The 26,844-nt window shown below is 34.8% G+C and overlaps 1 protein-coding gene across 1 annotated transcript in view; it reads left to right on the top strand.

Annotated features, from left to right (window-relative positions):
* The window catches only part of PCLO (piccolo presynaptic cytomatrix protein), a 397,938-nt gene that overhangs the window by 179,547 nt on the left and 191,547 nt on the right, over positions 1-26,844 (top strand). The window contains exon 4 of the mRNA XM_080818063.1: positions 16,275-16,985. Coding sequence (XP_080674189.1) covers positions 16,275-16,985 — 711 coding nt within the window. The remainder of the gene's footprint in view (positions 1-16,274; positions 16,986-26,844) is intronic.

The following is a 26,844-nucleotide window of genomic DNA, read 5'->3' as shown; positions in this document are numbered from 1 at the left end:
GGCAGGCAGAGGTGGAGTGGGGCAGCGGAGTAGGGGGGGACAGGGGAGGGAAGCAGGCCCCCTGCTGAGCAGAGAGCCTGATTGGGGGCTCAGTCCCAGGACCCTGAGATCATGACCTGAGCCGAAGGCAGAGGCTCAACCCACTGAGCCACCCAGGCGCCTCTCTCTTCATTCTTCTTGATCCTTAAATGTATCTAGGACTGAAACGGAGCATCCGAAAGCCATCTGCCTGAACACTATTATCTTGTCTGCCCTACTACCATGTCATTATAATTGCTTTTCATGAGTTGAACTTTGGCACTCTCCCACCAGCTTTTATTGAGGACATTTGAGGAGATATGGTTATATATTGGGTCCGTTGCTGCTCGCTGTGAGGATCCATTTCTAGGCTCATACTAACAGTTTGACTAAATAGTTTTAGTCAGTTGTCATAGGGGAAAACTCCAGGTTTAAGAATGATTAGGTGGAATTAATAAGTTATTGTAATATCCCTTCAACTTTATCAGTAGGAAGTATTCTCAGCTTCATACTTGATTTTATACAACATTCTTAGATTATTTCCATTTGACATAACACTGTCTACTCAAGGATATTTTTCAAGTTAAAAAATAATAAATTTATGCTGTTTTATTTTCATTTCTTTTTTAATGCACACCTATCTCATGTCTTCTGTAGCATACACCCCATATTTGAAATTGACATTTCCAGAATTAAACTCTATTTTTTAATAATTCAGGATAATACTTGTTAATAAGAGATAATGATTAAACACCTAAAATAGAGTTCCTTGAAATCTTAATATTTGAAAATATGAGAACACCTCTTTCATTAATTAGGATCTCTGACTGGCCTTAAAAGTATCAGGAAGCAGGCACAGATCTTACTGAAAGTTTTCTCAGGGATGAAGGTCCTGAGGTGTCTTGCCTATATAAGAGAATAAAACAGAGCTAAATGGAGCTAAGTGAGCAGGAGCCTCACTGAGGTGAGGTTATTAGCTGTGAAAACCAAACCCAAACCCAAATAAGAACAACCAAGCCAGCCTGTTTAAGATAATATTAAGGTAAGAGGGTGGGGCTTAGTCACATAGTAAATGATGTGCTTTTGTTTTCAAGGTTGTTAACAATAATGAATGACAGTGTTTGTGGAGTTAACACTCAAGAGCTCTGTGCCTACGTCCTTGGCTACAATGCTGATTTTATTTTCATTTCTTTTTTAATGCACACCTATCTCATGTCTTCTGTAGCATATACCCCATATTTGAAATTGACATTTCCAGAATTAAATTCTATTTTGTAATAATTCAAGATAATACTTGTTAATAAGAGATAATGATTAAATGCCTAAAATAAATAGAGTTCCTTGGAATCTTAATATTTGAAAAGGGCACCATAAAATTAAGTAATCCTCAGAAAAAGAAAGGAAATTTTCACATTAGAAAATCAGCCTTTCATGGGGCCTGATGTGATGTTAACATTTTGATTAATTTCTTCACAAAACTAAATTTTTTGTATTTGTTATAGCTGTGATTATATGTTACAATTATAGATGTTGAGAGATTATTAAAACAAAAACATTTTTTTCATATACCTAAAACACGACAGAATACCAAATGAAATCAGCTTACTCTCAAGGTGTGCTGTGTTCGCTGCTCAGCAGAGAGGCTGCTTCTCCCTCCTACTCTGTTCCTGCTCTCTCTTAGGCCCTCTCTGTCTCTCAAATGAATAAATAAAGTCTTTTTTAAAGAAATAAATAAAATAAAGTATAATAAAATAAAATATGAGGATTCAGCTGCCCTGAATATATATACTAAGTATAATAGTCGAACTATCAAATTTATATTTTTGCTTTCATTTAAAAAATCAAGAAAGTTTTAATATCTTAGGTTTGGAATATTTTTTAGCCTGATCCACGAAGTAAAGGTAGTAGTCTGGGATACATATAGTATGGGTATAAGATAATTTATGGCAATGTGAGACAGCAAAGTACCTTTTCTTGAGCATCTGCTATGTTGCAGTTATTACTCCCTTTCTATACACTTCTGGTCATAATAAATTCACTGTTAAACTTGCCCCTCAGCCAAGCATGCTTTTTGTCTGGCTAACACTACTTCATAGTTTAGACCTGTTGTCATTTCCTCTGAACAGCCTTACATGACTCTCACTGTCCCCTACTCTACATAGATCCCATCTTCGTTGTGTTTCCAGAGCACCTTTTGTTTTTATAGTGAGAATACTGAGACACTGGAAAACAGCATGGAGTTTCCTCAAAAAGTTGAAAATAGAGCTACCCTATGACCCAGCAATCACACTACAGGGTATTTACCCTAAAGATATAAATGTAGTGATCCGAAGGGGCACGTGCACCCCAGTGTTTATAGCAGCAATGTCTACAATAGCCAAACTATGGAAAGAACCTAGATGTCCATCAACAGATGAATGGATAAAGAAGATGTGGCACACACACACACAGTGGAATACTATGCAGCCATCAAAAGAAATGACATCTTGCCATTTGCAATGACATGGATGGAATTAGAGGGTATTATGCTGAGTGAAATAAGGCAATCAGAGAAAGACAATTATCATATGATCTCCCTGATATGAGGCATTTGAGAGGCAATGTGGGGGTTTTGGGAGGTAGGGAAGGAAAAAATGAAACAAGATGGGATCAGGAGGGAGATAAACCATAAGAGACTCTTAATCTCATAAAACAAACTGAGGGTTGCCAGGGGGAGGCAGTAGGGAGAGGATGGTTGGGTTATGGACGTTGGGGAAGGCATGTGCTATGGTGAGTGCTGTGAAGTGTGTAAACAGGGCAATTCACAGATCTATACTCCTGGGGCTAATAATACATTATATGTTAATAAAAACTTAAAAATAAAAAAAAAAAAGAATACTGAGACTGTTTTCTTTCTTTCTTCTAGACCTTGGGCTCTCTGTAATAAGCAACTCTATATTTAATCTCTATATTAATAGCGGGCACCCAATACAATATCTGGTGAGAATATGTGGAATGATAGATTAATTGAGTGAAGTATGGTATCTCAGTAGCTTCTCCAGGAATTAAAAAAAAAAAAAAATTATGGTGCTTTCCATGTATGCATCAATATACAAAGCACATAGAATATTCTCATTGTTTATTTAAATCCTAACCAGTTTGTCCATTTTAAAAACTAGGAAAAAAGAAAGGAAAAAGTATTGAGCCTCATTCTACAGTAACATACAGTTTACATCAAGTCTAATCATTTAATACTCTATATGGAAAAAAATTATATCTCACAAATAAATTTCTACTTCAAAATCTGATCTCATTCAAAGCAATATTCTCCCATGACACTTGAATTGAATTCTAAGGTTTCACTTCATTTGTGTTTTTAAATGCTTATACTCATCACATAAAGATGAAGCAGTGTAATAAACATAACTCATTGTTTTAGGTATAATTATATATTTAATCACAGATAAAACAATTGTTTATAGTCAGTTATGTAGGCCACTTGAGAAACATCAAAACAGTTATTGCAAAGATGAGAGGGACAAAGCAATCAATTAAGAAGGAAATATATAAAGAGAGTACTTGGTTCAGTTGTGAAAAGAGACTGGTCTGCCACTCTTTTTGAAATATATGTCATTTAACCTCAGTGCAATATTTGGCAGTGTTGCCTTTCACTTTGAAATTCCCATCTTTTTCACTTGAGTTTAATAAAAATTGCTGATTTCCCCCCACTTTCTTGAATGATCCTGTTTACTTGGCTTTGCTGGTTTCCCTTATTGTGTAAGTAGAGCTATTTTCCAAGAATCTGGTTTTTGTTATCTTCTTTTGTGTGTCATTTCTGGCAAATCCCACCTTCAGCTCTAAGTATCCTTTATATTCTTTAAAATCCAGATGTACGAGCTGTGACCTCTTCTCTGAGATCTGCCACTTACTAGCTTTAGATACTGATCGCGAAGTGACTCTTGAGTTTCTATGCTTCCGTTTCTTTATCTGTATAGTGAATGTGATTGTAGAAATTCTCTCCTCCGATTGTCATCAGGAGTCAATGAGACAAATATATTCACTGGCTCCCAGAACCTGTTCCTCCTCCATGTTTAAATGTTTAGGTTCCTTGTAAATTAGGACAGTTTTCCTGGGCAGTGTCAGTTCCTTCATTCCATTTCTTCTCTTGCCACCCTGGTCATCTGTGCAAGCTTGTAACCTCTGCAGTGCACTGTCATTCCTTCAGGGTAAGCTTGTCCTCTTCAACTACAAGCAGCCTCAGGAGGAAGTTATATGCTAAATGGAAATCAGTTATCTGTTAAAAATGGGAATTCTGTTTTATAGTCCTATTTTTCAGCCAAGCACACTGTACACACCTAAAGGCTCAGAAAGCGGTGTTGATTTTTTTTTTAGGGTACATTTCTTGGTCAGATTCTTTTTGAGATGGAAAAGAATCATACCACTTACTGACTCAATAATCACTTGACTTGGCTGAGCAATGCAGACAGTACAGATCCAGCTGGCTTCCTCATGGAGCTGTTCTGCCTCTCCTGTGTTCAGAGGGCCTCAGGACACCACAGATCCCTGGAAATACCACTCCCACATTGAACCAGAGATCCAGTCCGGGCAGGTGTGAAAACTAAGCATTCCATGTGTCTCTGGCAAGACCCTCTCTTTTCCTGTCCCCTCACTCCTGACTCATCCCTGGCGTCACATTCTCACTGTCTAGGAAACAATGAGCAGATCTGAGTGGGTGGAGAGAGGGATAACAAGGATTGAATGGGGTGTCTTGGGCTCCCTTTAGGTGATGAAAATATGCAGACTAGACTAAGTTCTGGAATTATGTCCAGTGGTCTTTCTGGTTGATGGTATTTGTAAAGCTTTTGGGATCTTTTTACTAGCATCCATCCATCAGTATCTCTTGTTCGTTAGGAGGAAATCAATTGAACTTATGTCTCTTATTAAAAATCTGGTTTATGTGGGCTAGTGTTTACTTTCTGTTATTATCTGACCATTAAACTGGAGAGGAGTTCTAAAATTACGAGTTTATTCATTGCATGAATGAGTAGGCAAATGGTATGTTTTTGCTGCCTAATATTTATTAGTATCTTTGCCAGTTGGACTTCCTATATTATCCACTCTCAGCACCTCCTCACTGCATCCCGTCCTTACTGGCTATAAGCCAGAGACAACAACACACATGAAAGTTAAACCTACTTGAAATGTCTATTCTTCCCTGGATTCTGTGAATAACTAATGAGTCTTCACGCTTCTAAGGGCTACACCTATCTGTTTGCTGGCAGCAGTATAATGTTGAGCTGGAGACTGAGTTCTGAAAGTCTGAATGTATAATACACATTATTGGCACATTGTCGAATACCAGATAGTGAAATAAATGGATAATATTTTATTTATGGAATTACATAAACTACTTTAAATTCTTTAGTACTCTCTCTTCCCTCGCATCTACCTTCTGACTTATGTTTGCATTGTTGTATTTAGAATATTTTTCTAATAGTGGGGTCATTAAATGAAATACAGTCACGCAACTGGTTATTGCATCATCAACAGAAATTACATCCTTAAAAAATCTTTCAGGATATCAGACTAGTCAAGGTAATGTTTGATGATAGTTTCCAATTGTTCAAAGTTTTTCATGAACAGGTAGTCTAATAAAAATATATGTGTGTATTTATGTTATGCATTTATATATTTTTAAAATACAGTTGGAGTTCAGGTTTAATATATGAGACTTAGATCCTCAAGTCTATGATTGGCTGCCAGAAAAAGAACAGCTTGAAGAAATGACTAGTTTTAAAACAGATGCTTATAGTCATGCCATAACTGATAAACTAAGTCTTTCTTGACTGTTTACTTAAATTTGAGGTTTTTTTCCTGTCCCCACTAGTTTCAGCCTAGACTCTATAATAGATCATTATTTTCCATCTATAAATCATACATGAATCATATATGAATATATATTTCATGTATTTTTGTTGGTTCTTATATAATTATGTTGGTCCTTCTGACAGCAAATATTATATATTTAGCAATATCTAGCTAAATAGCTAAAATATCATGAAAATCATTGCAAATAAGCAGTAAATATTCTGTGAATGAACTGTGAATGAACTGAATAACACTACTTTAAAGTCTTATTGAGATCCCTCAATCGTCATTAGTTACTAAATGTGAAGCCAAAAGCTATCTAAAAACAGAATGTTCAAATCTTTATGAACTCTATTTTTGGATATCTGAACAATCATATTCTACTTTTTTAAAAATTAGCATCATAGTAATTCAGTAATCTTTGATCACTCAGATTGTAGGGTCTTTACTAAGTTTTTAATTAAAAGCTGGTCCAGTGAAGGGAATGTACACTGCTGGTTTATAACCTGAGTTTGGCACAGATGTGTTTTGTTGGGTCTCTAATATTTTTAAAAATGAAGTTGAGGGGTGCCTGGGTGGCTCAGTGGGTTAGAGCCTCTGCCTTCAGCTCAGGTCATGATCCCCGGGTCCTGGGATCGAGCCCCATATTGGGCTCTCTGCCTTGTGGGGAGCCTGCTTCCTCTTCTCTCTCTGCCTGCCTCTCTGCCTACTTGTGATCTCTGCCTGTCAAATAAATAAATAAAATCTTAAAAAAATTAAAAAATGAAGTTGAATGAGTTCACGTGAGTCACACATTTTCTTGTTTCTCATGGTGGCTACACCTAGCTATGGTCTTACACGTAATACTTATCTATCATTATCATCAGTACTAGCTAATAGCACCATAGTTTGGTTTTGAGGAAATACTTTGATTCGAAAGGTTATCCATATCTATCTACATACCTACCTACCTTTCCATCTAAAATAACACTTTAAAACTCTAACACTAAAATGAGACTCAAAAACAGAAAGGAAATTTAGGTACCATTTTTCAGAGTATTCAATAGCAAGCAACATATTGTTTAGGGACTTAAACATATAGGATAAAACTATGCCCAATATATCATAATTATACACAGATAAGATAGGATGATAGTTAACTTGAAGGAAGATATAAAGAGGTGAGTTTGAAAGAAGCTACAAATATGATAATATTCCATTTGTTAATTGAATCATTGGTTCCCAAGTGTTCATTATAAACTTTTTCTTTATGCCCCACACATATTTTGTTGATCATTTTTGTATCTAAGCAGTGTTTACTGAAAAAGAATAAAAGGGAAAAATGCACAAAACTATATATAGTTCAAAAATACACAAGAGTAAAAAGTATATAAAGATTATACACGTATTAAAATCATAAAAATGTATAACAACACAAAAATTAAAATAGTGGTGGTTCTTTGAGAGTACAGAATAGGATACGATAGCAAAAGTCTCTAATAATATTGTCTGTGTTCCATTTAAGGGATCAGTGGATGCATGGATGTTCAACCCTTTAAAATTTTTCATAGTATATATGTGTATATATTTTTTGGTGGCTTTTTAAAATTTTTTACCATAACTTTAACACCCCCCAAAAAAAATAAAAAACAAAAACTTCTAGGTAATCTATTTATGCATGTTACACTGACAGAACCAAAGATAGTCCCTATTTCTCTTGAATTCCAGTTAAGTGTACTTTCTTTGCCATGCAACTTGAGATCTGAAATACACTATTGGAATTACTTTGCACACATACCAACATAACTGTATAAAAGTGTAATACATCATCATTCCTTGAATAACAGATGACTCACTGTGATTCTGTCACTTGGACTTTAATTAGAGAAACAGACCATTAGGAAGTATAGAATCCATATAAGGATTTTGTTGTAAGGATATGATCTTAAGTAAGTGATCGCTGAAAGCCTACTGAAGATTGAAGGATGGAGGTCAGGCAGAGGAAAGAAAGATGAATTTAAAAGAGGGGAGAGCAGGGACCAGCTAGAACCCATGAGGACAGACCAGAACCCTGTCTGTTCTCATTGTCTCCATCCTAAAAGCTAAAAAAGAAGCTGAAGAAGAATCCAGAGAAAAACAGAGCAGCTGTATGCCTGCCTACTGTCCTAAGCAGTAAGTGACATGTGTGAGCTGCCAACAGTACGTGTGACCCTGTTCTAGCTGTCTGAGCATGCAGAAAGCACCGTGGCTGCTTGTTGGCTTCTGCCCTCCCTATCTCACACCAGATGTCTCTGGCGTCACGTTATAATGGGAAGCATTTAGGGAAGGGAATTTTTGGAAACCAAGTTCACCCTAGACAAGTTTATGCCTTGCAAAATCAACACACTGATTCTCCCCTGCAAAAAGGGCTTCCAGGGCCACACCATGTCCTGTAGAAGGGCTCACCACTGCCCCATCCCTCCGCTCCACCCACTTTGCATGCATTCTCCATCATCCGGTAGGTCTCGTGCCTCCCCCCTTCCTGTACATTTCAGTCTCCCTCATATGTGAGATTATTCTGTCTTTGATCATTATATCCACAATGATGCTTAAATTAAAAACTGGGACTGGTTTTTGTTTATCCTATAAAGTGTTCTACAGATTTTAGTCAATGTGCTTTAAATAATCTATCTTCCAAATGCATATAGCTTTGTAATCTTAACAAAATTCCTTTGTGGTGAAGTGTGTTAACATCTTCAAAATTTGTTATAAAATTCAATTACTCATTGCCTGTAGTGCAGACTAGTGACTGCATTAGACTTAAAAGGTAATTTTTGCTTTGATGTATTAATTAACATATGCAAAATAAATACGCACCTCTTGTAATAGGAATATAATACAAGTTTATAAAAGCAGAGGGATGAGAACTGATTATTAAAAAAATAAACTTGCCATTGTATAACATAAATGACATTTTTTAAACTGTTGGTTATTTTTTATACCAGACTTACATAAATAACTGTCAGCCTAGAATGTAGTACACTAGAACCATTAATCGCAAATAATAATGCCTTGAATCCAAAGATGAGCCTTCTCTTTAAGCCTTCTGTTTTTGCTAGAGCTGAGTTAGCTAAAGACAACACAATAATTATGTATGATTACCTGTAAGTTTGCATCATTGGTTGCCAGTGAGAAAACAGCTGTGTCTTTGGAGTTGTCCTTTATACACACTGGTGAGAGATCACTTACCCTGATCCCTGTGATTGAACTAAATCAGATAGATTTTTTTAATCAAAGGGTAGTCTCAGTGAGCTCACTCTTCTTACTCCCTCTATACAGATATAAAGAAAGAAGGAGAAAAGGGAGGGAGGGAAAGGAAGGAAGGAAAGAAAGAAGGAAGACATTATAGGGAAATGAGCCCTATGCAGTTCTTATCCATGCAAATAAATATAAATATATATATTTATATATGTATATTTCTGTGTATATATGTATGTGTGTATATATGTATACACATAAATATATGTGTCTTTCTAAAAGGAAGCCCCTGATTTTTTTCAAGTTTTGTCAAAATTGTGTTAATGTAGTAATTGAGAGGTATTTTAATTAATGCATGTGTGTATATGTTATTTATTTAATGGCATTTAAAACATGAAACACTCAGAGATTACTTTCTTAGTTTAGAAAAATACATAAGAATTATGATGAGAAAATGACTAGAAAACTGATCCTGGTTTAGTCAAAGAAAAATGGACACAAAAAGCTTGTCAACTGAGAGTTTGCAATTTTAATCCCTGAAGGAGTATACATGATTTTAGTTGGCATGTTGCTATTTATGGAAATATCTGATAATATAGTTTACATTATATAGAAACTTACACTGAGAGCCTCAAATCGGTGAAATACTTTATGTGGGTGTATGGGGGTATGTGGTCTTATAGAAATAAGCATCCACATAAAAGAAGAGATGAGGAAAGACATGACCACAGATCAATTTCAACCCAGGCAGAACAACCCCAGTACAAATTCCTAACAAGATCCAGTATTCTGTTTGGTTTCATTATTGATTCCTACCCTTAACGTTCAGCGATTCCTTTGGAAGTTAATGTTTAAATAGCCTATTTGGGGTTTTTTTTTGCTTGTTTTCATATGACTATTTATGTTCTGATACATTCTGATATAATTCTTATATCTTCACAGAAAATAAGTGAGGAATAACCCCAATCATTCACTTACATATTTTGGATATGCGTTTTTCTTGTTTCATTGATTGTAAAGGGAACAAAAATACTAAGGAAGGCTATACGTTCTAGTCAAAAACAGTATAAGAAGAGGAGCTGACACACATCTCATTCATTTTTAGAAGCGACAGAATAAGAATAGAAATACCACAAATACATCATTGCATATACTTGTAAAGTGCAGTCTCATGAATGATCACAGATTTCTAATATCCTGATTGTATAGTCTAGGAACCGATTGTGTAATCTGAAATAAAGAGTGCACCAACTGTGAATTCAGTCCTTTTCCCTTTTACAAATAACAAAAGGAAATATATTTAGAAATTTAAACCAAAAAAATCTGATTTTCAGAATGTCCACTTGAATTGTATGAGTGTATGGGCCCAGGGCATCTGGGTGGCTCAGTCAGTTGAACGTCTGCCTTTGGCTTAAGTCGTGATCCCTAGGGTCCTGGGATTGAGCCCTGTGTCAGGCTCTTGGCTCAGCAGGGAGCTTGCTTCTCCCTCACCCTCTGCTGCTACCCACCCCCTTCATGTGCTCTCTCTCACTATCTCTCTTTCTCTCTCAAAAAAATAAAATCTTAAAAACACCATCTTTAAAAAATATATATGTGTGTGTGTGTGTGTGTGTGTGTGTGTGTGTGTGTGTATGTGTATATATATATATATATAGGCCTTCGATAAATAGAACACCTTCATCCAAGACTATAGATGAGACTGATACCAGTGACCAGTTGCAGGTAACATTGGTTCCCAATTTGGGGGCCTGTTAGTGAGTAAATAGTGATTTCTAAACAGATCATCAGTATAATTATTTTTTAGCTGAAAAAAATAACTTTCTGAGTGAGAAGCAGATAGACAAACAGAAACCTGTGTAAAATGTTTATTGTTGACTCAAAGACAATAGTGTGCTGGAAACTCCGAGGTATTTGAGTATAAGTTCCCTTGATGCCTTGATTTTCCTTTACAGAATTTTGAGTAGGGGGTATGTAATCTCTCCTTACATACTGTTGTTGGTGGAAACTCTCTGAGCTTCCAAATTCGCCTGGTTGGTCTTTTAATGAAAATTCATGCTAAAATGCGGTGAAGACGTCTCAGATATGACTGTGAAGTCTCCTACAGGCTTTGCAGCCATCCGTTCTCTACCATTTCAAGTCTAACGGCCAACTTTCAACCTGCTGCAGGTCTTATTATCGTGCTTCCGAAATGATACTTAAAAGGAATAAATAGGCAGGCCTGAAGTTTGGAGATTTTCCTTAATGGTATTGTTGCTATAGTTACAGCTGAAATGTTATATAAAGCAAATTGCTTATTGATGGAAAAATGCTGAGTAGCACAGCAGCATCCCTCTTCTGGGTTTTTATTGCCTTCATTTCCTACTTTGCTCATAAGATTAATGGATTTGTGGAGCATTGCTTTGAACAAGCCCTAATGATTGGATGTTAAGATAAATGCATTCTATTAACATGCACCAGCTGACAATTGAATACATTTTAGTATGTTGTGATCGACATGGAGTTATTTTTATACACTATTTGTTTATCAGAATTTCCCCTACTTGGAAATGAATTTGGTATCCAGGTTATTAATGTTGAAGCCCTGATTAAAAGGTGATTGGTCTCACAGAGTCTTCTGAATGTATTTGATACATTTAATAATAATATAGATAAAATCTTTTATGTTTTATACTATTAGGAGATATTTATAGGATACTGAAAATAAAACATAATTTAAGAACCTAGTGAAACCAATGAAATGAAAATAGTCTGGAAGCATCCATAACAATGACTTGTAAGTTAAAAAAAAAAAAAAAAGCCTCCATAAGCATCTGTATTTTCCTATGTATTTTCTATATAGTAAACCCAATAATATAACAGCAATGGCTTTATTTTATATGAATATATATTACATGATATAGATTTATTTTCTGACTGTCTTGCTGGGGTTCTTTTTAGATTTATTTGTAGCGGGGGGAACAGAGGGAGATAATCTTCAAGCAGACTCCCTGCTGGGTGTGGAGCAGGGCTGATGGGATCGATCTCACAAACCATGACATCATGACCTAAGCTGAAACGGAGTCAGACACTCAACTGATTGAGCCACCCAGGCACCCCTTTCTTACTGTCTTTATTTTCAAAGATAAAGCTGTAATTCTGTTGATGTTTAACCTTACGGCAAACTATGAATAGTCAAGTGTTTTGCAGTTTGCAGAAAGAGTTAATGCTATGTGTGGTAAAATCCTTTCAGGTGGTAAAAAACCGTATATGGACAGTGATCATTTATACATTGAATTTCTGTATAATTTAGGCATCTTGCTTATTTTATCCCCAGATTGTTACTGGTCTAGAAACATGATGAGTGTTTAGTAGTGTGGCTGTTGACAAACTAAGAGGGCAGATAATGTTTTTTTGGACCTAGAAATGTAATACTTCTTAATTAAATCCCTGAATACAGGAATACAAAAATCTTTGGGATTATTTTTGGTAAAGAACTCAAAAAAAATTGTGAACTACAGATTTTTACATCTTATGTGGTTATAGAGTATTTCCTAAATTGTCACTTGTGAAGCCAATTTTTCTACTAATTATGTCTGTATTTAATGGTAATATGACAATGGTGATAACCCATATGCCCAAAATGAACTTTCTTGAAAATTAATTTTCACTCACTTTACTCATTATTAAAATTCGATCACTTTTGCTTTTCTCATTTCTACTTTTGATTTTACCCTAGCCTCTTCCATTTTATATGCCCTCTCTTAATACAATTTAATTTTGCATATTAAAAAAATATACAATTTTTGGTGTTACTGTCCTTTCCTCCGCTTTTTAATTCCTTATTGATATTATAACTTCCTCTGCTTGCTGAATTTGTTGGCGTTCTAATTTTGGTTCTAGAGCTGCAGAAAGAAGAGACACACATATGAGTCTTCCAATTCAGCATTTCTAATTATCTGCTGAAAAAATTCTCCTTTGGGATTCATGAATTATCAAATTCCGTATGTTCTAAACAAACTCATCAGACAATCCCATTGAAACTATTATATCCTTTCCATTTCCCTTATATGTAAATATATTTTTACTATATATTTATTTTAACCCGTATCTTAGTCCTCCTACTTGAATGCAAGTTCCATGATGAAATAAGCCTTACACATATCCTTGCTCAATGGTATATGTACTCCATAGATATAACTCAAATAAATATATACAGAATAGATACATAAGTGAATTATGTTGTTATTATTTGACATGTAAATTCAGTAAATTCAGTCTCCAAATGGATTTTTAAACTTTTATTTTTTTAATTTTAATTTATTTTTTAATTACTTAAATTAAAAATTTAAATTATTTTAAATTTTAATTTTTTTCAAAAAGACTTTATTTATTTGACAAGAGAGGCAGAGAGGCGGGCAGGGAGAGAGGGAAGCAGGCTCTCTGCCAAGCAGAAAGCCCAATATGGGGCTTGATCCCAGGACCCTGAGATTATGACCTGTGCCGAAGGCAGAGGCTTAACCCACTGAGCCACCCAGGCGCCCCCAAATGAATTTTGGTGACAGTTAATCAAAGTGTAAAGTCAAAAGAATTAGACTTGTCTTAATAATCTTTTTTTTTGTCTTAATAATCTTATTTCAAATGCAAATCAGTCATGCAACTGAGAGACCAAGTATAAAAATATCAGGTTTAACTGCATAAGGATGGAAATTTAAGGAAAACACAAGTTTGATCTAGCCAGCGATGCTCTCAGGATAAGATCCTTTTTCTTCTAGATTGACATTGTCTTCCCTTTGCCTTGCAGACCATACTAGTGTGGTTATCACAGCTTGTAGTTTTATCAAACATTACTTTAAATTGGGAAAAATGAAGTATTTTTTGTGGCACTGTAGGTTAAATAGAGGATACCTTTTATCCTCTTACCTCAGCTTTAAATATGTGAAAATAATGAGTATATTGCCTTGAAATAGTCACTTTGTTTATTTTCTCAACACATTTTCATTTTAACAAGAGCTGTGTACCATTGTGGTATCATACATGCTATTACTTATAAGATGATGAGATGATAACTTGGTAAGAATAATTTGTTCCGAAAACTCAGATAAAAGAATCACACTATTATTTTGATAAAAATTTGCAGTGTAATGATACCAGTGTTCCTGGTATATAAAACACTCCCTAACTTCTTTACATTAGGACCTGGCCTGCCAGGAATGCTTAATGCACACCTGCTTTTGGTTTTTAGAATCCTTGTGACAAAACAGCAGTGATGCTGCTTTTGCGTCCGCTTTTGTTTTTAAAAAATGGCAGGTTCTGGATGAAAATATCCTCCAATGTGGCTCAACTGAGTCATAGTTTTTAAAACCACAACACAGGTAAAGGTTGACTTTTTGTAGGTACTCTGGAAGTGCCCCCTCCGGGGACTATTGGGCAGAAAGGGCTGGAGAGAGCTTTTCCTATTTGACACAAGGAATCAAACCAGTTTCTCTCCTAAAACTTTTCTATAAAGTTCTGATACAAAGAAGCCACCATTCACTTGAGAGTTGCTGAGACCTGAAATTAAGAAGAGAATTGGTATTGGATGATTGTACACAGAAAAGAGCAAATGAACCTATAACGCATACTTCTATAGACCACATTTTACAAAAATTAAATAATGGACTTCTGTCCTAACTTTTTAGATAAGTAAATAAGAATTGTAATGGCTTATAGGTTGTAAAACAGTCATCATTATTGTTTTTTTAAAGGTATTATTTATTTGAGTGAGAGGGAGAGAAAGAACACTAGTGGGGGTTGGGTGGAAGGTGCAGATGGAGAGCAATGAGCAGACTCCCTGCTCATCCCAGGACCCTGGGATCATGACCTGACCAAAGGCAGATGCTTAATTGACTGAGCCACCCAGGTGCTCCTAAGTCATTATTATTAAGCAACATTTTTTTTTTATATCTCTAATGAAATTAGAAGCTGAAATAAGAAATAAAACTTAGATCTCTAATAATATTCTAGAACAATGAGTGGTTTTAAGTCCTGTAACTAGAAAGAGTGATCCAGTATGGAAAGCAGCTTGAAACTGAACTCAGAAAACAGTGCAACATATGAATACAATACTATTTCTATGCCCTTCCTACCTTGGACTTTACAGAATAGGTATTTGTTAAATGTAACAATTAGAAGCTACATGTATAGCCTTTAGTTCTTACATTATAATATTTATAAGGTAAGAAAAATATAGCATACATCAATAAGGGAAGAATTCTGCAATATTATTAGTCTAACATAAACAGTCTCCCATGCCATCATTTGTATGTGTTATGAGAGAGTCGTTTTCAGAATTTAGCTTACAAAAGAATCAACCAAGAATTAACCAGTTTATTTACTCCTTCTCCAACCCCCAGGATCCTGCTAAAACAGTTTTAGGAATTCCTAGGAATTTGCATGTCTTATGACCACCTCAGGCTGTTGGTGCAAATGGCCCACGGATTATACTGAGGAGCAGAAATGCAAGGAACTATTTTAGTCAGCGATTCAAAAAACTCTGGGGGAAAGATACCAAACAATTTGAGCCAGTGATTGTGTCTTGCTCAGTTGCATGAGAAATGTGAATATTATTAAGAATGAAATTATTTTTCAGCCCTAAAGCAGATAGAGAATTATGCACAAATGATTCTTGAAAACTTTTCATGTACTTTGCGAAGTTCTACTCTGGTAGATCGAACTACATTTGACCCACATCAAGAGATAGGAGATTATGCGCTAAATCCTAAAAGAACTTTTGCTTAATTGTAGTTAATAGAAAATGACCACAAAATTTAATACTTTTGTGTAAATCTATGAAATACCAATTTTGAAGCCCCCACGCTCCAAAATACTCTGTTTGGAACAAATATAGATTCTTCACCAAAAAAGTGAATATTCCCCTGACTCCATGTACCCTCCCCCCAACCCCAGCTCCATCTTTAATGCTATATATTTTTTTTCTTCCTTATGGTGAGGAGAGTGAATTGCCCATCTCTAGGGATTCCTCATATTTTTAGATTATAAATAGTCTTTTTGCAGTCTTCCTTAGAAGTCACTATTTCATTGATTTGGAAAAAAAGGACCTACCTTCTCCCTATACAAAAGAGCAACTAGAAATCACCAGCTGTTAACCTTAGTATAGGCATCAAAACAGATCCATTATAATATAGTTAATCTGTTCATTGCTGTTTTCTTTGCAGATTCAAGAATGGCTTTGTTTAAATTGCCAAACCCAGAGAGCAATATCAGGACAGCTCGGAGATATGGGCAAAATGCCACCTACACCTTCAGGACCAAAAGCCTCTCCTATGCCTGTCCCTCCAGAACAACCATCTCAGAAAACAGCAATGCCTCCCCAAGCAAAAATGAAAAAGAAGGAAGAAGAAGTAAAAACAGAAGCTGAGCAAATAGTTCCAGAAAAAGTGAAAGAAATACCATCAGTTGAAAAGATTCTCCCAAAGGTGACCACAGATCACAAACAAGAAAGTCAACTAGAGAAAGACAAAACTTCAGCCCGTCAAGAAGAAAAGCCACCCTCTGAAGACAAAAAGTCACTCCCAGAAGAAAAAAAGCTACCTCCTGAAGAAAAGAAACCAACCTCTGAAGAGAAAAAGCCAGCACCTGAAGACAAAAAGTTACCTCCACTAACAAAACCATCAGCTCTAGAGGAGGAACAGAAACAAGACTTATTTAAAACTCAAGTACCAACCACTGAAGAAAAGCCAGAAGGCAAAGTGACTCCACAGGTAGTACAGGAGAAGCCACCACAGACCAAGATGGAAGATAAACCCTCTGGCCGGCCTCCAAGTTTGTCCAAGGAGGATGATGAGGCAACTCAAATAATGAAAGAACAACCACAGGCAGCAGGCACAGCAAAGCCTGATCGAGTGGAACCTGGGAGAGAAAAAACAGTAAGTTACATTTTCCTGTCTTTGCACCATCTTATGTATATGAAATTTGTGAATTTTTACCTAAGTACAGAGTGCGCTTAATGGTAATTACATAAGTGCAAGCCTTGAATTGAAGGCACTTTCGGAAACGTGTAACAGTTGCTGAAATGAATAACTTGGGCTTTCTGACAGCCTGATCTAACTTAAATAAAGCATAGGTATCAAATTTATTTTCCTAGCTTTTATGCATATCTGATAATTTACTGGAATTCTGGAGAGTGATAAGAAGAGTTTCTTAAATAAGTTTCTTCTTCTCCTCTCCTCTATGAACATAAAATCAGTATCCACCTTTAATATAAAATATTATGTGTCTTGGGGCACCTGGGTGGCTCAATGGGTTAAGCCTCTGCCTTCGGCTCAGGTCATGATTCCAGGGTCCTGAGATGGAGCCCCGCATCGGGCTCTCTGCTCAGCAGGGAGCCTGCTTCCCCCTCCCCCTCTGCCTGCCTCTCTGACTACTTGTGATCTCTCTCTGTCAAATAAATAAATAAATAATCTTAAAAAAAAACTATAAAAAAAGTAATATGTGTCTTTATGTAAGTTTCTATTCACTTAGTCACTGGGTTAAGCAAGTCAACATGTTTCTTTTTGCTTGAAAGCCTTTTAAGGTGCCATCAGCCATAAAATGATTAAACTGCAATTGCCCAAAAAAAAAAAAAAAAAAAAAAAAAAAAAGTGTGGCTAAAATTCAGGACAAAAGTTATTTTTACAAAAGTTAATTTTAGTATTTAACATAATTTTAATATAACATACTCTTTTGGAGTTTGTTTAATGTGTTTATTATTGAAGGATTATTTATAATCCAGGCATCATCTGGAATAATATATGTTCTCTTTCTTTAGTGGCAACTTTTAAGAGTATCCATTTTAACCTCTGTCTGCATAAGCAATAATGTCATTTTTAGAAGAACTCTGTTTTAGAACTATACGAGATCTTACATCATATCTGGTTGAATGATTTTACCTCACAAATAACAGCAGTGACTTGAAGGGAAAAAAATGACTTATCAATATTAAAAGTTAATATTAGAACTTTAATAAGAATCTATAGTCCATTTTTTTGGTGTTTTCAGTTTTCACTTGTGGTTACTAACCCATCTTTGATACATGTTGTATCATTCATTAAGTAAATCCTAGTCTACCTTCATTACATGAATGAGTGTATCAGAGTCAGAGCAGGTGTCTGTATATTCTTTATTCCAATGGTTGGATCTAGTAACATGACCACCACCCATTGCTTCTCCTAGCTAACCACTTGGCAAAACCTGGTGCCTTTGGCTGTTTCTCTGTTTGTGAAGTGCCCCTGGCTTTCGTGACCCTTCCCTTTTTGTTCTCTTTTTGTCTTTCTGCTCATGCTTTATGAGTTGTACTTTGACTTTGTGTATCGCTTTCTTTCCTAATCCCTACATGATTAGGTTTTCTTTATGTTTTGCTTTGGTTTGAGTTTTGTCTTCTTTGTTCTTAGGGGAGCCACATGAGCAATTCTTAAGTCTACCTGCGACCCTCCTGGCCCTCTTTTGAGTATCAGATTTGTGTTTTCAAATACCCAGTATGAGTTCTGCTTCAAAGCCTTACTGTAAACTGGAACTCATTTGTTCGAATCTCATCTACTCTCCATAGAAGCAGTTTCTTCTGACTTTCTGTTTCTGGTAATGACAATATCATTCATTCATCTCTAGTCTCCCAGTCACTACCCTTTTGAGTAATCTCAGATTTCTTCTTACCTGCCCACTCTTTGCTCTCTGCATCCAATTTATCACATTCCTGTCTGTTGATGCCTATTCCTAAGGATGCTCCTAATGATGGCCTTCATGACCTATCACTAATGATTTGAGGAATCTAATTATGTCACCGTGCCTGCTCCCTGCTCTTTCTCCCTACTTCCATATATATGGTTGTCAGATCATTTTTTTTTTGTTTACTTATGCGTTGCAGTTTTATTTTGTTACAGTGACCTCAACAGAAGATGACAAATGTTCATTTTATTTTTTCATTTTTAATAAAAATAACATTTTTATTACAAAAGAATATTTATTATTTATTCATTTATTTAAATTCAATTAGTCAACATACAGTACATCATTAGTTTCAGATGTAGTGTTCAATAATTCATTAGTTTTGTATAACCCCCGGTGCTCCTCCCATCACATACCCTCCTTAATAGCCATCACCCAGTTACCCCATTCCCTGCCCACTTACCCTCCAATGACCCTCAATTTGTTTTCTAGACTTAAGAGAATTATTTTCCAAATTTCACATAATTTAACTCTATCACTCAGATATTGCTAATGATTTCCCATTGCTTGTTAAAGAATCTAAACAAGAAATAGCCAAATATTTTGTTAATATACTTTTAATTTTATTTTACACCTTTATCACTTTATCACTACTTTTTCTTTTATTTTACTACCTTGGTATGTATGTACTTATTTCTGAATCAAATGTATACACTGATTTACTAATATATTATTAACAATAGAAAACATTCACAAAAACATAATAATCAGTGAAATAAGCTAAAATTCTTGTTAGTTTATTTAATATAGATACACTTGATCACATTAATCACATTAAAATATGATTAATAATAGTATTTTAGAGAGAGCATTGATTGTGCTTTAACATTTTTAAAAATCTTGGTCTAAAGTTTTATGATAGAATTATTTGAATTTCATCTTTTAAGTTAAGCTTATTTTGGTATTTTGATGTTTAGTTTTAATGACCATCCATAACAAGAACAATAACCCACAAGGATATATCAGAATTAGAAGGACTGGATCAGAGTTTGTACTTGCCAAATCTTGCTACATGTTCTAGTTTGAAACTGAAAATAAATTTTTTAATTATGAAAAGTCAACAAACAAATGTTAATCTTCCCTGATACCAATAATTTGTTCTTGCTATCTGTCAGAAAATGAGGAATTTAATATATACATATTTACATATATGTGTGTTGTGTGTGTGTGTGTATATATATAGACAAATTCCTTTAAAGCCTGCTAGAGTTCTTCATCTGGAAGGCATAGAAGCAGATTAAAATACTCTTTTTAAAATTTGTTGAGGGAGCAGATATGACAGTTTTTAAAAATGACATATGTCATTTTATATAGCACAATCACATGATTTCCAAATTTCTACTTCAGAGGGCTGTTTTCACATGATAATTCTCTTAAAGATAATTTATTTTTCTTTTATTTTTATGTTTGCGTTTTTTTATTTCTATATTTTTATGTTTATTTTTTACTAAATACTTACTAAGTAGCATATTGCTGATAACTAGGGTTTACTTTCTCTCATCTACATTTTTCCCCGCCCTCCCACTATCCCTGTCATTAAAGATAGTCTTCAAGATATAAAGGTTCATCTCTATACGACATACACCACATCCATAAAATCCTGAGTCACTCTGTCCAATTCTGACCTACTTGTCACCAGATATAGTAAATGAACTTCACAGATACCTCTATCTCTGTAATCCTACCCTTTTTAAAATAATAATTCAGTCAAAAAAAGCCAACTCTTCAGTAGGTAATATACTTGGTGGCTTAGAGTAACACTTTAAGTATTACTCAAACAGAAATAGTATTATAAACTAAAAATATTAGAAATATCTATACTTTGATTCTGTTATTATCAAAACTTTTGCTACTCACTTTGTTATAATTTCTCCCAAACCTTCTAGTTATTTATTTATTCTTTCCAGCAATATTTGCTGACAAAGAAATTTTAATTTCTCACCATATCATTTCGTACATATTACTTCATCCATTTTTCCATGCTGGATATATCAAATTTCTCCAAATGATGTATGACTTTTTTTTTGTCTTATTATCAAATAAGAAAAATCAAAAGAAGATTATAAGTGTTTATTTTTCATTTTATTGAAAGTTGGGGGAGTTCTGGAATTTGCAGAAAATTTTAGAAGTTTGTGATGGTGTCAAAATATCGCTTGCTATGGTGCTAAAGCATGTTGTGTTTAGGCAAGGTTTGCTATTGGCAATAATGGCAATAATGGACATCAATACAGATGTCCGATAGGTTTCCTGATAATGGCAGACGTTTTTGGCAAACTGTCAGATCTGGTTTAACTTGGTCATTGTTGCCTTTATGTTGCAATGTGGCTGATGAAAAGCTTGTAATAATATGATGAGTGTCAGCTTCTTTAGTAATGTGTTTGTCATGTGTTTGTGTATTTCTTACATTATTATCTTTATGACGTGATTTTTGTTTGCAAGAATCTTTTGTCTACCACTTACCTGTAACAGGAAAGCCGGCGTAATTGCTAGTAAGTAAGAAAAGTCAGAGAGTTGCCCAACTGAATAGGAAACCTCAGTATAAAGATGGATGAATAAAGTGACTACCTCTCTATAACTTCTCCTTAGAGTGTAACTCCCAGTTTTTCCTCAGGATTCCTTACAGGATTCCTTTCCTCAGGATTCCAACTCACATAAGAAGTAAAGGAATATTAGCGTCAGTCCATTTATTAAATATTAGGAGCATGTAATTTTGGATTAAAAATATAGTGAAAATCGTTACATCTGCTTCTTCTGGCCCATTAGAGCATTTTCCAAACTCACCCAGGCTTTTGCATCCTCTGGCAAGACTCCTGTCCAAATAATTTAGTTTGGCTTTCTCAGCCCTGTGGAATATGGCTCCAGTATAACTTGCACTGAGGTCCCCGTAGTGAAGCTGCTCTCTTCCGTCAGCCTGATTAGAAAACGCCCACCTGGACCTCTGGGCCACTTTTCTCCTCGGTGGCTGTCACTTCTGCTGCCAAACTCCCTGTGTTGACTGGTTTTAAGTTTGGTTTTGTTTGAAATCAAGATAATATTCTTAATTTATCTCTTAGAATATTCTCGGCACTATGTTAAGTATTTTCTCAATCGTTTCATCCGCACAACAGTGGATGAGGTTAATATTGTATCTTCTTTAAATTGAAGAAAACTAAATTTCTGTACCCAGGATCATGTGGCTAAGGATTCAGCAAATCCAAGATTATAGTCCAGTTCTGATTATAAAAGAGTGGCTTTTCAACACTACACATCAGTCTTATGACACTTGTACCATACTGCCAATACATTATGATAACTATTCTTCTCTCTTAGCAACTACTGCTATAATCCCATGTCATTTGTGTCCTTTGTATTTTCATAGTATATTGTTTACATTTCTTTGTCACCATATCTTTTTGTCTGTCCATTTATTCTTCTCAGCCAAAATGTGTTTGTCGAATGGAATTAAAATGCATCCTCAAATATAATAAATTATTTGAAAGATAGTCTTCTTTACTTATTTGTTTACTATTTTAAAATTTCACGTTGCTACAGAGTTCTCTCTTTTTATCTATATACTTAAACAGAATACTACTTGTCTGCATTTAATGTATTACATTGAAACACTATAGCTCTCCTGATAAACACCAAAATTTGAACATCCGTTAGCATAAACTTTTATTTCTGCCTAAAATGACGAAGAGGTTAATAATCAAGTTACATAGAAGTCATTGTATATAATGGCAGCATAATCAGGATGAAAAATAATGAGTTTTTCTGTAGTGAAAAAGATTCCCATGTAGGTGAGAATATTCAGGTTTTTCTCTCCAGTCCCACTGAACATTATGGATGTAATCTTTAGAGTGTTTAGAACAATCAGACTAGTAACTCATTTTGACCCTTCCATTGTATAAATGATTAAAGATCATTCATTTGTTGTTTTACTTTGGCCCATTGAAATAAATGGCTTGGGAAAATTAAGCTATATTGCATCCTTTCTTTGTACAGTCTTAAATTTACCAACAACATGGCAATATTCAGTAAACTTCCATTTGCCTTCAGTATGAAAAGCTAAACATCTCTGCATTTATGAAAGGGGCTGAACTGAGTTTGCCAGTATAGCTGTGTCTTGGCACTTTCTACATCACTAGAGAAGGCTTCAAGATATGCTACCATCAGAAGAGTTTCAAATGGGTCAAGTTCATCACTGCCTCTCTCTGACTGGTCTCCAGGTCAGTAAATGGCAGGGGAATATTAGAAGGAAAAGGAATTCTCCACTCTCTACTTTTAGTTAGTAAGTAAAAATAAATAAATAAATAAATTTAATAGATATATTATTTATTTATTTATTTATATGATATATATTAATCTTAGCTTCTGGAAATTTTGCGTAATTGTTTCATATACACATCTAGAAAAGCTCAAATACTGTAATTCTATACATGGGAAAAGTGCAATAACAGTAACAGTAAAAGTAAGTGCAGTAAGGCTCTAATGCTAAATGTACTCAGAAAAATGCACAGAAAATGTGTTCCTCAGGAGAATTGAAAAATGACATTGCTATTAAAAAAAAAAAAAGGTATGCAGGTATGCTTAAATTATGTCTGTTCCCACTCACTGCCTCCATCTGACAAACAAAAATTCTCATGTAAAAAGTAGATGCATGGACTTTTCCTCTTAAATAATCATTTCAGAGGTCATTCTAGATGGTATTACATGTAAAAAATGAAATAGATAATTAATTTCATTTTCTGATTACCCATTCAAATGAAGAAAATAATGCATACATAAGAAAATTCAGTGATATTTATACATATACATATATGTGTGTTATATATAATATATATGTAATTTATAAAGAACTATTTGAATCTGTTCATTTCAGTAAATCTTAATATATTATCACAAGTAGTTTAACATTCTTCTCAAAAATAAGTATACAACCATATATTTTTTTTTAATAACCACATATATTTTTGGAGCAACTGGGAGAAAACTCTCAATCTTTTACTCCTAGAAACTTAGAAATTTGGAAGAAAATAAGCCAAATTACACCTCCCTCTTGTAAATCCTTTGTTCATATTCCCCTAGAGTTACAGTACTCCAGACAGCCATTGGAAGATTAAATAATTAGAGAAAACTAAATCCAACTTACACACTGTGTTTTATGATCTTCTCAGTTCCATTTACTTTGATCAAATTATTCCCTTGTTAAAAAATATATATATATCCATGAATCAAGATTTTGCAGTGTTATGTCTATATAGCCCAGTTAACTTGTATGGGGATAAAAACTTGGACAGATGAGTGTCTCAGTATATCCATCTCTGCATATGAAGAGCAGCTTTTTTCTTTTTCTGATTTTAGCAGCAGAGGGTAAAGAGATGAACATGTAGGAGCTTAAAGAGGCAAAGAGCTTGGTCAGCATATGATCTGGTAGTTAACAGCTAACAGTGTAATGAAAACGCAGAAGGTCACTCTCCTCTCTCAGGAGACTTTACTCCTGTGCTAGTTAGTGTGAGAAGAGTTGACATTATGATTTTTTTTTTTTCAATTTACTGTGGCACAATAAATCCATGACCAACTGTTTCTTCTAAACAGTTCAGACAAATTCCCTTTGGTCACCTAACTTGATTTTCTTATTAACCACCCCAAACATTTTATCTTAGACTCACAAGCCTGTAGAGCAAAATGGTTGCAGCCATTAGCCACTTCATAATATGGAGGGGAAGAGTCATTTAGAGGGAAAAATCATCACAGCATCATCATACATAAATAATGATTGAATCCTCTGCAGAATGTGGAGGAAAGAGACCAGGAGAGGGGCAGGAGGGAGAAGTGGGTAGAACATGGTACTAAGGAAGGAAAGAAAACATGAACATACGGAGAAAGACCACAGAAGGGGATTGTAGGTATTTTGATATTTATGTGTGTTAGTCTTCTATCTACTGTATCTTAATTTCCTTGTTACATTGTATGTCTGGTCCTAATCTTATTTTTGTAAAATGTAGGCCTTGTAGAATTCATTGTATGAAACTATAATTTTTCTTTTATTATACTCAATTGTTATATATAACAATGGTTACACTTCCTCCATATATATGGATAATTTATTACCTTGTTCTGTTTTATAACTTATGCAGACACAAAATAAAGAATATAAATGACACCTTCACAAATTTGATTATGAAATTTTTTTATTTTATTTTTTTTTTCTCACAAGGAGCTTAGGTGCCCCATCACTCTGGTTATGGTATTTACTGTGATTTGGTGAAGGTGGGAAGGAAGATAAGGAAAGACATAGAAAGCATATTGAACTCAAAAAAATTGTGCTCATCATTGTGTGGGATGTGAGGAGATAGAAACATCCCTCCACTTGGACCATCTAGAAAGATTTTGTTCGAAATGTGCTTCTTGTGTGCTTACCTCTTTAATGTGCAGCTCCTAAGACAAAGGAACCAAAATTAGTTGGTTGCTCATCAGCCCTACTACTAAAGTCTTACGGCTGCTAAAAAGTAAGTTTTTCCTGGGGAGACGTCTGAAATGACCCAGGGAAGTTAATTCATGATAAACCAAAGAGTACATATGGGTTTTTTTTTTTAAATAAAGTCATGAATAGTATATCACCATTTTTTAAAAATTTGAGTTGTGTCATGTTGTAAATTTGGCCAAAACATTTTACCATATAATGCATTCAAGATATATTTCTAACCATACCTAGTAACAACAGGTAGTGAGAAGAACATGAATGTAAAAGGAATGTCAAACTGCCAGCGTCTATATTTGAGAACTCTGTAGCTAAAAGAAGGGAAAGGAAAAGGAGGAGGAGGAGGAGGGGAAGGAGGAGGAGAGAAGGAAGGAAAGAAGGAGATAAAGAAGGAAGAAAGGTTTTTGAATGTTTGTTTTTTTGCTGTTCAGCCTGACCTCTATCTGATCATTTGGGCTGCAGATGGGTTGGAGGAGCCCATGCAAACAAACCCACTGAAAATATTGAGATGGTTAGTTCAGGATACAGACTTAGTGGAATTGAGGTGGCCTCTTAGTCCAGGGTCAGACAGAACATGTCCTCCTGGGGCTTGTTTTCTGACCTCTTCATTCCACAGGGCTGTGGGGTTATTTTAACACTCTACTTTAAGCATGGAAACCAACTGGATTAGTTGAGTTTCATTTTGCTCATAGATATTTTTAATTTGGACTTAGGCAAAAAGTCTCTATGTTTATCATTTTCATTTAAGGCTGCTCTGATTCTTGAACCAAATTGCTGACATGGCCTCATCACAGCCGAAGGAATGCAGCAGATTAAGGCTGTGATTTGTCTACTTAGTGTCCCAGCTCCCTGGAAAGCCCATGGTCCCATTTACAAAAGTTTGTTATTGTACTAGTTAAAGGGAACTGACTTTGACATAGTGTAAAGGTAAAAGTCCAAGTATTTTCAAAATCAGAAGACATTTATAAATGACATTTATTAACTATCTTTGAGGTATGATGCTGAAGATAAATAAGATTAACACCACTACAGAAATAATAGATATTTCTCTTTAGCGAATCTCTCTCTAAAAAAAATTTGAATCTCTCTCTAAAAAAAATATCTTTTATGTTAGTTCAGACAGATATCATTATGGTCATATTACCTGCATGTTTTTGTTAAGTAAATTTTCCAACATCTCTTACAACTTGTAGCCAGGTACAAAGCCCATCCTCTGATTTTTTTTCTTTCTTTTCTTGTCTTCATGATTCAAAAGTATTGATTATATTAATGAAAAGATTAATCTTTTTATTTGACACTCTGTAAGTTTTTCCCAAAGTAAATGTACTGAGAAAGATAATGATGTGTTTGAAAGAAAATGGAATTGAAATGTAAAAACATAGAGAGTATTAATGGAAAAAAATAAGATGTCATTGAGAATTGACATTTAATTAAACTTAGGTTAAATGAAAACTAACCTTAATCAGTATGTATCAACTCCTTTCACTTTCTTGTATCCAAAGATTAAAAAAAATTACTGGCATATAGTTTAAAAAAATCCTATAATTATTCCTCAGTTCATA

Source organism: Martes martes (genome assembly GCF_963455335.1).
Source record: "Martes martes genome assembly, chromosome: 11".
NCBI lineage: Eukaryota > Metazoa > Chordata > Mammalia > Carnivora > Mustelidae > Martes > Martes martes.
Note: the sequence above shows the minus strand (reverse complement) of the source record. Positions and strands in the feature narration are given on the sequence as shown.